General features: G+C 23.8%; 1 protein-coding gene across 1 annotated transcript in view; it reads left to right on the top strand.

Annotated features, from left to right (window-relative positions):
• Positions 1 to 31: 31 nt before the first annotated feature.
• The window catches only part of LOC102671402 (neuropeptide-like 1), a 19,472-nt gene continuing 4,534 nt past the window's right edge, over positions 32 to 14,969 (top strand). Inside the window, exons 1-3 of the mRNA XM_031508522.1 lie at positions 32 to 334; positions 13,868 to 14,331; positions 14,616 to 14,969. Coding sequence (XP_031364382.1) covers positions 47 to 334; positions 13,868 to 14,331; positions 14,616 to 14,969 — 1,106 coding nt within the window. The 5' untranslated portion in view covers positions 32 to 46. The remainder of the gene's footprint in view (positions 335 to 13,867; positions 14,332 to 14,615) is intronic.

Raw genomic sequence — 14,969 nt, 5'->3', positions numbered from 1 at the left:
TCTTCTTTTTCAAAGTGGTCCATCGGATGAAGACGAGTTTTGCAGCATGGGTTCCCCGCATATTGCGTGGTTATCATCAACAGGAACCCTCATCGATGGTGTATATACAGCGTGTACCATTTGGTGTAGGTGTGCTCTATGGGGGTTGGAACGCCTGCGCATGGTTGAAATGGCCTATATAAGGAAGCTTACGCGTACACAGCCGGTACTCAGATTTGGAGAACTGCATTGGGAGGACATTAGTGACTTAGTTTGCGAAATGGGCCTGACTGGAAATCATCTCGTCACCCTTTTGCTCTACGTTGCAGTAATCAACGAGATACGGTTACCTCTGGTGAGTAGTTTTCTCTTAGTTTACGACCCTTTTCACCTTACCGCGTTTCATTCAATCGTTTCGTGCTACAACCGACCTTGTTTCGCGGCAATTTTCCTTCTCATGTTAGGAGTGAGGAAAGTTTGAAGGGTAGATTTTAAGATAGTCTTCCTGTTGCGAGAACTTTTGTTGCGAATAGGATGGGTTGGTAGTTTCTTCGATAGATTATGCTAGAATCGGATGAATAGAGTAGGTTTTTGAATTATATTTTAAAATATAAGTTAGCAGAATGACATTTAATTAATATTCATTAATTTTAACATTCGTTAAAAGAATATATAAATTTTATACAATTTTTATTTAAAAAAAGAAATATTCTAAGGGGGATGATAATATGATAATATGAAGGGATTACAGAAAGAATTTTATCGTTTTTTACATTTGATAAAATATTCATTAATTTATATTTATGTAATTTTTTTTTATCATTCATAAATATAATTTTTTTTATCTATTTTATTTTTAACATTTCTAAAAATATTAATTTTTTTTATTTTTAATAGTTTTATATATTTCTAATAAAAAAAATATTTAAACTATATTTAAAATATTTCTACTATATCTACTATAAAATAATATAAAAAAATTGAGTATAAAAAAAGAATTATTATATAAACTATTTTCTCTTTTAAATTATAACAATTTTTTATATAATAAACTTTTATAAAATTCTATTTGTTCTTTGGCTAATAAGACAATTAAATTGTATAAATACGTATGTATTCAATTATTTATTTAATAACTGATCCAAGAATATTAAGTTTTTTTCTGAAAGTAAATTGATGATATTTTCTGAAACGGTACTTATTAAAAATTTTTAAAGAATTTGATCATTAGAATTTGATCATTCAGTTATTAACGGCCTTAAAATTTCAAATCCGAGGAACAAAGAGAATTCTCTAATCAAATGGATTAGTTTGAAATTCGAGATACTTCGAACCGTACATTCTAGTAATAATCAAGTTTCACAATTGAAAATTGACGATTTATTTATGATAAAAAATTTTTTTAAATGGATTAATTTAAAAATTTTTTTTTAAATTTATTATAAATAAGTATATCATTCTTTAAACAAATTACTATTTAGATAAAAATAATTGTATTTATCTAATGAATCTCTGACAATATTTGATGATACATTTGGTAAATTTAATTATCCTAGTGAATATTATTTAAAATAAATTGAATATAGATTTAGATTCTATTTAGTTTAGAATTTAAACTTTTGTATTTTTCTTTTAAAATATTTTTTTCATTCACTATAAATTCAATTTCTAAATTTTATTATTAGAAAATTATTAAAATTAAATTGAATTTCAACTAATATTTTATATATAGATATAATATTTGTATAATCAACTTTTGTATTTGTTTGTTCTTTAAAAATGTCTTTCTGAAAGTATCTCACGAATATATTAATATTTTATACATATGTACATCGATGTAAATAAGTATGATCTATATTACACATACGTTAATAGAAAATTTAATAATTATTTTCTTTGAAAAACTTTAAAAATTAGAATATTTACTCGTCAAAGAATTTAATTCGAAATATTTCGTTAAATCCGCACAAAGTAATATAAGACACGTTTCAAAAATCTAAAGATAAAATATAATAATATAAATTACATGTTTCGATAGTAATAATTTAAAACTAATTAAATTTTCATTAAGAAAAATTTATAAACACAAAAATATTATTTAAAAAAATATATCAATCTTAATAATTAATTTAATTGAAGGAACTTTTTATTTGAAAGAAAAAAAAAATTGTTTCATTTGAAAAGTTGACATTTTTGTAATTACGATAGGAATAATTATTCTATGCTTTGAGGCGTAAATTATAGCTATTGATATATGACTAGCATACAATAAAAATCAACAAGATAATTGAAACAATCAATCATGAAGGACATGGATATCAGTTATTGTGAAAGCTTATTCATATATATATATACACTTTATTGTTTTTTTTCAATAGTGTATCTATATTTTGGATATAATGAAATACATGCTACTATATTGGTAAAAAAAAAATGAATCAAAATATTTTTTTATTATTTATTTTTTTTAATTCAAATATTTTTTTTAATCCTGCATTTTTTATTAACTAATTATTTTATATTATTATATTTTATTAGAATAAAAATGAAGTTGTAATCTGATATAAAATTAATCAAAATATCAAAATAATCGTAATTTATTTTTTTTTTAGAAGAATTTATATTAGAAATTCTTAAACTTAGGAACATTTAATTTTAATATTAAATTTTTAATATCAAAAAAAATAAATTTTTAACAATTTATATGATTCATTTATTTTATCATAGGAAACAAATAATTTTGTTAAATTTTAAAAAATTGAAAAAAATAATATAGTAATTATTTAGTTTATTTTGAAAAATACAATATTTCGATTCTATTAAAAATATTTAATCTTTGCTTTAAGAAGAAATTAAAAATATGATATTTTTTTATGCCATCACAAAATAAAGAAATAAGAACCAATCGATTTTCTGAGGGTGGTTGATAAGATATTAGCGTTATTATTCTTTATACCAGCAGTTCCTACTTCATTGTTAAGTTTTATTTGTTGTCGCAAAACTTCACCAAGATCGCGACAACTTTTCAAATACGATAAGTTTTTTAATTTCACACTATAAATTTATTCAGAACACGGTTTACTCCCACTGGTTCATCAGAAAGTTTCATAATGCCATCGGCATCTTTATTTTTGCATCCATTACAATATTGTTTATTGGTTTTTTTCTTTTATTCATGAAATTTTTTTTGAAAATTGTTTTTGAAAGTTTGTATTCCTTATATTTATATTATTTATATTACTTAGATTAATCATATCACAGAAAAGATTATTTTTATGAACTATGTTAATTTAAAATATTAATAAAATTGTTTTCTATTTCAAAATAATAATTTTTAACTAAAATAAATTTTATAATTGCATTCGTGTATGATAAATGAGGAAAATATATGAAAGGATCCGTATCAATCGCATGATATATGATATATGATAAAAAGATACGATTAAAATATTTTTATAATACAAAAAATTATTAAACAAATTTTCCATATTTTATTGGTAATTTTTTATTTTAATATTATTTAATAAATATAAAATTTTATATTTATATCTGTGTCTCGATAAATTCAATAAATCTAAATTATATTTCTTCTCGAATGAAAATATCAAAGATTCAATCTTTTCTATTTTTAAAACTTGTTGAAACTTTTTACGTATTAAAAAATGTAGATTTCCTATACACATTCTTTCTTTCTTATATGTTGTAGAATAAATTGAAAGAAAAAATTTCTATAATGCATATTTATTAGACAATTAAGGATAGTGCAAATGGATATTTCTGAAGGTGATTTCATTGCCTCGATTGTTTCACGGGATAATTTCCATCAAGGATATTGCAGAAAATTTAATTAGTTCTCAAGGATGATTCCGTATTGTCTCTTTTATTCACTGCGATCTGTGGATGACACGTGCCAAACTTCATTTATATTCCATTTTCGAATGTTATTTGGAAATAATCGAGACAATACATTCATGAACTATTCGATCATTAATAAATCGTTTGTTGAAATAAATATAAGTAAATATGTTTTTTATACAATTATTCTTATACAGTTGACGATATTATATGATATTATTCAACGTTAGATAAAATTAGGAAAATTTGCAAAAACTTGTTCAATTTTCACAATGATAATATAATATCTATTGCTTATATATCAATAAACATTTTGAAAATTCAAGTTCATGATATTAGAAATTGACATTTAGCAACAATTCAAAACTCTCTTCTCTAAGGAATAGTAAAGCGTGCAAAGTTTATCAAAGTGCGAATTCAAATATGATCTGCGATGAGGACCTTCTTTGAAACATTATGGTTGCTTTTATCATTGATCAGTAATTTCCGTTTCAAGAGAGAGAACATGACTTAAGAAAGTCGAATACATATTTGAAAACACTTACAATATATACGATATGTTCTTTGATATTTGAATAATAATTTGACTACTTAATCACATGTTGAATTATTGGCAAGAATATAAATAGAGAAATTATTAATTTATATTATATAATATATTTAGAAAAATTTAATTAGTAGATACAATTGAGAATGAAAAGATATTTTTTGTTGTATTGAATTAAATATAATTTTTATTTCAATTAATATGTAAATTTTCTTATTTATTAAAATGACATCTTTTTAAAAATAATATTAATGAATTTTTATGTATATATATATATATATCAAAGAAATTAATAAAAACTAATAAAATAATATAATCATATTAAAAAATTTATTCTTATTGCTAATATTTATTTAATAGTTGATTAAATTAATATTTTATAATTTTTATAATTATTTTGTGATTTTTTCAATAGTTGCTCAAAATTATAATAATTTTTATTAATTTTTTAATTTTAAAATAATTAAAATGTTAAACTATTAAAATATTAAATATAATTTGTATTTGTAATAATTTTTAGATTAAAATTAAAATTAGAATTAAAATGAAGCTTTTTAAATTTATTTTACATTATTGTCTTATATCTTATATATATATATCAAAATTAAAAAAAATTACTTTCATTTAATCAAATCATAAAGAACTGAAATTAATTAGAAATTATTTTTCTTATGAAACTTTCAATCCAAACTAAAATCCAAACTTTCTTTTTTTTCATATATATATATATACATAAAAAACTATTACAAATAGATTTGCACATTTTTTGCAATAGGATCTTCAATTTCTTTAAACTAAAATACAAAAAACACAACAATTAAATTTATATTATTACACATATATATAAATTTACATTCACAAAAGGAGTAAAAGAAGTTTTAAATAATCTTTTCACTCGATTTAATTCTACTCACGCAAAGTCTGTTATAGTTAATTCAAAATCATTTACATCTAATCATTTCGTTAAAACGAAATATATATTCCTCGAACAATTCGATTTACAATTTCCAATGAACAGAAATATTTTCTGCGAAGCAACCCACCCGATATCCTCAATCGTTCAAAACGTTTTTAGCTGTTCAGATTCTCGTAGATTCGTGTCATCCTTCCGGAAATCAAATGATAACCAAAGGTCACGTCTTTCCCCGGATTATATTTGAGACTGACTCGTCGAGCTTTTCGTACGCGAAATTTTCGCACGAACGAGCAACCATTGAAGGTCTGCATATCCTACATCAATCCCTTCCTTTTAATCGATTTTCAATCGATTTTATTTCTTTTTCTCCTTTTAAAAAAATTGCTGACAGTTTACACGCGATAAATAGAAATAAGAAATATATATAATTATGTGCAATTCATATAGAAACAATATGCTAGTAGTAGAAATCAAATATATCGGAAGTTAAAATATTGATAAGTTTTTATAAATGAATTTAATAATTATATATATATATATAATAATTATATATTATATTTTTATATTTTTTAATGGAAATATAATATATTGTAAATCTGTAAGTCAAATATTATTTTTGAAGATTTACAAATGGAAAAATGTTATTAAAACACGCTCAGAAAATAGAGAAAACCATACCATTGAAGTCTCTTTTTGATTTATTCCGATATCTCAATTGGTTGCCGAGATATAAGGATTCAAAGTTTCCATAATACTTAATACGGTACAAAGATTATGAATGGATCCGCCAGTCATTGACCTACATTTTTTCTTGGAAATGCGTACTACGTTCTTCTTGGAATAGCGCATTACGTTCTTCCAAGAATCGCGTCTGTCACTTGTCTGGAATTTGCGATAGATCAGTTAGAGGAGATGCGAGTGAGAAGTTCGTATAAGTAACAAGGATAGTGATAGCGAACGATTAAAAATTATCTTTCTCTTTACACGACGATATCTCGGGAACCGGATGTCGTATCGGGATAAATGAAAAAACATTTTAAAGGGCAAGATTCCGCGTTTCCAACGATCATTTATTCGATGACCGGAAATCATTATCTTTGGAGTTATAGTCATTTAAAGTTTTTCGGATTTTAATAGAGTTTAATCGGGTTTAAGGTAAATTTAAAAAATTACTCTTTTCTTTAAATGAAAATATCTCCGGAACCGGAAATCACATTCGGATAAATGAAAAAACGTTTTAAAATGTAAGATTCCGCGTTTCTAATGGTTGTTTATTGGTTATTCAGAAGTTATTATCTTTAGAATTATAACGATTCAAAGTTTTCTTAATTTTAATATGCTTTTAATCAAGTTTTGAAATAAATTATGTGATAATTATTTATATTCAAAGGTATTTTTGTTGATTTTTAATTAATAATAACTAAAAATAATGTGAAAAACATTTTATTTTCTTCTTCTTTGATTTCTTTGATTTATTTTGAAATCTTTCTTTAAAATTTTAGATACTTAGCATTATGTCGTTTATATAAAATATGTAAAATATATGTAATATAAAAAATATGCATTTGCATAAAAATTTGCAGTTTATTTATAATTTTTATAAATTTATAAATTTTTTTATAAGAATTTTATAGGCGCATTTTTTAAATTTTCTTTTAATTTGATTATTATATATAAAAAGTTTGAATCATTCTGATATTCTGATATCTATTTTGATATAGAAATTTATAAAATAATCTCTTGTGAATTTTAAATAAATGAATTTGATTTGGATTTATAATATATTAAGCTTAATTCCATCACATCATATTCGATATTTACGGTTGAAAGATTTGGAAAATAATTTCAGAACAAATAGATTAGTTTGTAATAAAATTAGTGAGAAAATTACAGAAGATTCGATTTGAGTGATAAGTTTTTCATAGATTTTTTTTATTCTTTGTTATATTCTTATTTAAAGACTGAAAATGAAAGAAAATTAAAAAAAAAAAATTAATGCTTTGTTTTGTTTCTTTGATATTAATTATTTAATTATTGATTGAAATTTTTTTAAAAAATTAATTATTATATAAATACATAATATAATAAATTTTTTAACTATAGTTTGATTTACAAAATTTTAATCCAGATTTTTGATTCATCTTTTTCACAAAGCATTGTATCTTTCTTTTCTCCTTTTTTTGTAGATATATTAATCATAGTTATAGAATATATTAATTGCTTTTTGTTACTTATGACTCAGTTTACGATTCGTACATATTATTATATGTATCATGATTTATTCTTGTCATTTGCACTACAACTTCACTACATATGCAACTAACGATGAAAATACCGACAAAATTGCTTAATGAACGGTAACACATGTCTCCTCGTGTAATTATCAGTGACCTACGTTTTGAATCTTTACATCCCAATAGATATTCTGAATAAGATAATATTCTGTGAAAATACCAAAGATATAAAGCTATATACAAACATATAGAAATTCATTTTCTAACAGAAATTGAATTTTAGTTAATTAATTAATTATTCTTAAATAATTTTCTTTTTTTATTAATGAATAAATATATTGAAATTGAATTTGAAATTGATTAGAAAAAAATATAAAAATATCGAATAATTTAATTTCGTTATAAAAACTATGAAATCATCATTATATTAAATTATATAAAATATTGCATATTCTCTACGTATTTATTAAATATTCAAATACGCTTTAATGCATTTAAAGTCTGTAGGATTTTTTTCTTCTTAAAATGTTATTGTCAATCTTTCTTCAATTTTTTCTATAATTTTTTTATAAATTTATTTTATCACTCATCAAAAAAAGATTTATTTTAAAATAATATCTCATTCTTTATGTGTCATTGATGTCAATCTCATTTTATCGATCTTATATCTAAAATATCGATGCGCTCCAATTGCAAATTTAGAGGAGTATTAAATCAATTTGTATTTTTCGAATGATTTGTTAAAGGGATCATGCTATATGGTGTACAAGAAAGGTTATAAAATAAGAGGACAGATTACAGGCGAGAGAATTGGGTGGGTAATTGTATACGAAGGAAATAAAATACGTTGGTAGAATGCGAAATCTGTGGAACTTGGAAACTCTGTATCTCTCGAGTGACTGCTATCGAAACTTGTTCCGGCAAATTGGAAAACGCTTTGTCACTTGTCGTTACACTTTGTCTAGGCGATTTCCTTTGTCAATATATTGTATAGTAGAATTGTGGAAATTTCATATCGAGAAAGTCTTTATCGAATTCTGAATCAATTTTACGAATGGATAAACTTATAATACGATGTACTTGGAGATTATGGTATAATTTAATGTTTCACGATTGTTTTGAAATAGATTATATTTTATAGTTAGTTAATTTTATTTATATAGTATATCATATATTATTTATTTATTATAGTTTATTTTTACTATTATTTAATGAAGAAAAAAATTTTCAAAATAATTAATTAATAAAATTTAGATGTATTATAATAATATGATAAAATCTTGTTATATATCTTGTTGTATATATTATATTGTTAACAAAAATATAATAAATCTAGATATATAAATATTTATAATACTAATTTTAAATATAATAAGAATTTTTGATTATTGCATTCATGAAACATATCATTTATAAATTTATTATATTTTCTGTCAATCATTATTTATATTTCGATATAATTATTTCTTTATATATAAAAAAATTAGAAATATAAAGTGAAATAGAACTTAATTTTAGGAAAAAAATAAAAAAAAAAAATAGAAATATCAAGATTCGATTGATGAAATTGGTTGTTTCCTTTGAGAGGAATATTTCCGCTCCATTAATTTTGTTCGAGTTTCCATCTGAGATGATTTTTGATTTATAACGAAACAAGAAACTCGATGAGAGAAGTAACTCCAAGGTAAACCACGAAATTACAACTTTGCTCTGACGAGCATCAAAAGGAACGAAGTCATCCGTCTTTTGGATTTTGGTATTCAAAGAACGTGGTATGGAATCTCATCTCTTTCGACGAATTGACATTCCTTTCGTCTTTAAATACACGTGATATTAGACTTGTAAAGAATCTTATTCATTTTGAAAAGATGAGTAGGAAGTATATTTGTGATAGACAAGTATGTACATTTTGTGTACAGGATATGAATTTTTTTTTTTGATATTTTTTTATTACATTGGCAATATAACATATGGAGAAAGAAAATTAATATTTATTTTTCTTAATAATTAAATTTTTGTTTATATTTTCACAGTTAAACTTATATTAAATTTATGAAATGAAAAATGGAAAATTTAATATTTAATATTTTAATAATAGTTAAATTCTTATATGTATGTATGTACTAATAGAAAATTTAATATGAAATTTTTAATTTTAATTTTTAATTTTAATTTTTAATTATAATTATAAAGAGTATATATACTTGTTAGTAATATTATTGAAATTGATTTTTTATTGAGTATTTTATGTAATTTTTTATATAATTTAATTAATAAATTTTTGCAAACAATAATTTTTACATAAAATTTATTTTTCAGAAATTAATATATAATTATATTAAAATATAATATAAGTCATTTAGTTGATCAATTAAGAAATAAAAATTAATATTAAAACTTCTCAGAAATCAAATAATCAGACAAGTTGATCAGTTTAGTTTCCCTAAAATTCAACTATACGTTTATGATGAATATATATTTATAGTAATGAATATAAAATTAAAAAATATTACAACTTATACAATTTTTAATCAAAATAATTAAATTAAATTTGATTAAACGAAGTTACTTTCAATTTGCAGAATAAATTGCTATGTCTATAGAGACAATTACTTATTCTTAAAATGAAGTGACAAGGTGAATAAGTGAGCTTAGCTTATTACACGGTGGCTTGATTAGGTAATTCGTTGAAATATTCGTTTAGCTTCTAATTTCGCTTTAGGAATGCAATTTAATCTACGTGGCCAAGGGCAACGTTGTTAAACCTGTACGAAGAAAAGGGGGTGAGTTGGGGATAGTTTAATGAGACAAGCTCTTGATTATCGATGACAATATTGCAAACAAAGATCTCTGTTAAAATTATTGAAATGATATACATATGATATGCATGTAATATTTTGCAATTAACAAAAATGTAAATTGCTTTCTGTTTTCAGAAAAATATTTTAAATTCTCCATTTCTTTGCCATTTTAATGTAAATTTTTTCAATAGGACAAAAATATAATATTTCTTATTTCTATTCGTATAACGAATATTTTAATTATAATATGAAAATATAAAGTATTAAAAAAAATAATGCAAAATAAAATAAAGAAAATATAAAACTATCTGTATATAATTTGTATATTTTTGATCAAATATAATCATTTTTTATTTTGTGTAAAAATAAATTCTATTAATTTATGTAAAATATTTTGCTTATTATTTATTTATTATTAAACTCTTTTTAAGATTTCAGAAAAAAATATTCAAAAATATTTTATTTATCTTTACAAACAACAAAAAAATTAAATCTTATAGAATAATGATAGAGTATTAATGATATTAAAGGTTTTGTATCTTATCTAAAATCACTTAACTTGAATCATTCTGTATCTTAATTTGTATCGAATTTAAAAATCTAAAATTTTTAACTCAAATGATCTATGATCTATAAATTTGTTATCTCACATCGAAATTCATGTTTACCGATGAAAATTGATTATGAAATGCGATCAATACAATACTCTGTTCAGGTTAATTATGTTAAATGTCACGTACAAATCAACATTTCAATAGTATGATGTGACATGCGTATATACACTGCGTTTACATACTATGCATTGAACTCGATGATATGCATTATTTATCAAGCTTTGTAAAATATTTATGAACTTTCGAGTTCGATTTAACTTTTCGTTTATTATTCAATCTTAATACATTATCAATCAAATTATATTAAAGAAACATTACTATAATTTCTATAATCTATGAAGAAATTTTTAGAAATTTCGAAATTCTTAGGAATCTTGAAATTCTTGATTTCAAAATGTATTCGAGAATGTTTCTATTCTAAATTTTCGATTCGAAATTTTTGAGTTGTTGTTAAACTTATTTACATAATGCACGATATTTTTTTATTGATAAAAAAATGATACACTATAAACGTGTTAATTTATTCCAAATTAACTGTGATATAAATTATCATCTTGTTGTCGATATCTCATAATTTCGTGATAAATTCTTGTGTTTTGTTGTGGGTTCACGTACAATGAAGTTAATATAATTTATTGAGCAAGTCATCTGCACGCAACTGTTGTTCAGTTTTACGATACGCAATTAACGTTCTCGATATTTGTTCAAGCATCATAAAATGTTCACACCCACAAAAGAATATAAAGCTGCGTAGCGTTTATTTCACCTCTTGGTTTTCTAATTAAATATATTTTATTATACACTTCATAATAAAAATTTTTTTAAGTAAATATATTATCATCACATTGATCTTTTTGCAAAATTAAATTTTACATTTGGTATTTTTTTACATGTCATGTATAGATTTTTATTATATCTCAAATTTTGTATAAGTGCATAAACATATTTGCATATGTTACATAATAAATATCTTATACGTATTAATTCTTTGATACGTTAAAAAATATAAAATTTTATTTTTCTTATATTATTTTATGTTGTTTCTATGTTATTAAAATGTTTCTTTCATTCATAATTTTCTTATTACTATTTCCATAAAACACTTGAATTTTTGCATTCATTTTTCAACATTCCTCTGTAATTATTCATTTATCTTAAATTTTATGCAAATATAACAACGATTAATCAAAGCTAATTACATAGGTATATCATTAATATCATAGCAGTGTAATAATTTACGATAAAATTTTTGTTCAAATATTTCTCTATCGCGAATAAACCAAATTAATTTTCAATGACACGTTTAATTACGAAACAGCTGTCAACCATTTCACTATTACGCGCCGATTAATTTCCCTGTTGGCCGTGAATTTGAATCGAAAAATTTCTCTTCAATTTCTCGTCTCTTTCTCGGAAATATTTCGAATTAAACCTCGAAATATGACATTTAACACGCCAACGTATTTTCACTGTATACAAATTGTTTTCTGATTAATTTATTTTATAACTTCCAAAATGTTTTTTTCGTAAAAATTTTAATCGAGCGATTTATATAATTTAAATTAAATTTATAAAATTAGAAAAATATAATTATTTTTAATTTTTCTAAGAAAAAAGAAAAATGTGTGTGCACAAATGTAATTATTAAATGTTAAGATTAATTAAAAATTTTATTTTATACAATAAGAAATATTTATTTGCAATAATGTCTATTTTATTTTTTAAATTATAAAAAATTAAATATAAAAATCCTTGTTAAATCGATAATTTTTTAATTTGAATTTTAAGAATCTTTTTTAAATTTAAATATAATGTAAAATATATAAAATTAAGAAAAGTTTAAATCTCGATTTTATTAATTTGTTCTAATTTATTTAAAAAATACAAGCTTTGAATTTTGCATTTTTTTCAGTTAATATCAATTAAAAATTACATATTATATTATGTAATCTCTTTGAAATATATTTTGTATTTTTTTAATTAAAAAGTTTCGGTTCTTCTTACTTACTTAAATAATCTCAAAGTTTTGAACGGTAGTGTATAAAACATGAAATTTTCTTTCCTAATTTTTATGCATGGTAGATATCCGTTATCCAATAAGAAATTATACGATATTTTTCAAGGTAAATCATGTGACACGAAGCGTAAAATAAGTTTTCAGTGATCGATTATGTATCTTATTATGCAGTCTTACAATGAACTTCCAATATCTTCTAAAATAATTATTAATTTTCGGTTCTGTCGATGCGTCATATTAAAATATTCTGAAAAAATTGAACGATCGTTTATAACTATTTTAAACTTAATTTACTTCGTTACTTTGACTTTTTATAATACTTTTTAGTTTATAATTTTTTATATAATCATTTCGGTATAAGAAAATTTAAATATAATTTTTAATTGAAAAATATTTAATTATTAAAAAGACTTTTCAATAGTTCTATGAAATAAAGCATTTAAGTGTGATATTCTTTTAACACTTTATGATATTTTTTTAAAAAACGATACTTTAGAATCGAATTGGTATCGATATTGAAACAATTACACCTATTTAGAACCGATATAAATGTAAATGATATAATTAAAATCGTAAAAGGTAGTTTCCCAACTAAAACTAATACTCACTATTAAAAAAATCGATTTCCAAGAATTAGCATAGAAATTTAAATGCTTTACGAAAAATCCTTCCAATATATTTAAGTAATGACAAATAAAATGTCATTTATACATACATTTCTTTTTTGCTTGATTATATAATCTTAATAAATTTTTTATTAAACTTTATTAAACTTTATTAAACTTTATTAATAAAATAAAATAAAATAAATTCACCAATTTAGACTAATTGTGAAGAAAAGCAAAAAAAGATCAATGCAATAAATCCAATCAACACTTACTTAAGAAATTACATTATGTTGCAGGTAACATGTCAAGACGAAGACAGCACTCAATGCATGCCAAAAACAGCCTTTTTGGCCCTCTTACGTCATCCGGAAGTGAGTTCGAGTTTGGCCGCCTACTCCAGAGCGGCAAGGGTGACTCAAGATATGAAAAGTCGTAACGACATGGCGCATCTGAGGGCTTTGACCGAGGAGGGCGATGACACCGAGATCTGTGTTCCTGGTCGTGTTTATTTGCAATTGTTGAAGGATCCTGTCGTACGTGGTGACCTCAGCGCAATCCTCAACGGAAGAACGCAGAAGGTGCCGGATCTTCTGGGACGTTTGATCGACGACACCGACGAGATGGATGCGAGGGAATATCCGTTTGAATATCAGAAAAGAAGCATCGCGACGCTGGCCAAGAACGATGATTTGCCGATTAACCTTCATGATCGAATGGCAGAAAATGAGGATGACGAAGAAAAGAGGACAGTAATTTCCAGGTATGAAAGATGTTATAATTTATTATTAATTATTCTTACTCGAAACTTCTTATAGTTTCATTTTATTCAAGATCTTATTTTACTTTTTAATAATCTTAATAATTTAAAAGAACGGACAAATCTTATTTTTTATCAATTTAAAAAATTTCTTATACTTTTAAAAAAAAGTATACTTTCTTTCGCTAAGTATAAAAAATCTTCCGCAATTAAACCAAATCAAATTCTCCTTTATAAATTTTCCAAGTTCTTCCCTTCTAATTCCCTTCCAAACTTCTTTCCAACAGCGATCATTCAATTCTCCGCGACTACCTTCCACCCAACGGCCGATCAGACGAGCAAGCCTTAAGGGATTTCTCGATGGAGAAGCGAAACGTCGGCACCCTGGCCCGCGATTTCGCCCTACCACCCGGTAGACGCAACATCGCATCCCTGATCCGTGATTACGACCAGAGCAGAGAAAATCGCGTGTCGTTCCCTGGGAAAAGGAACGTCGCGTCCCTGGCAAGAACGTACACCCTGCCACAAAACGCTGGAAAAAGGAATGTGGGATCCGTGGCAAGAGAGCATGGACTGCCTTATGGGAAACGATACGTCGCCTCGTTGGCGAGAACGGGCGATCTTCCTATCCGTGGTCAAAG

This window comes from Apis dorsata, unplaced genomic scaffold (genome assembly GCF_000469605.1).
Source record: "Apis dorsata unplaced genomic scaffold, Apis dorsata 1.3 scaffold_88, whole genome shotgun sequence".
NCBI classification, from domain to species: domain Eukaryota; kingdom Metazoa; phylum Arthropoda; class Insecta; order Hymenoptera; family Apidae; genus Apis; species Apis dorsata.
Note: the sequence above shows the minus strand (reverse complement) of the source record. Positions and strands in the feature narration are given on the sequence as shown.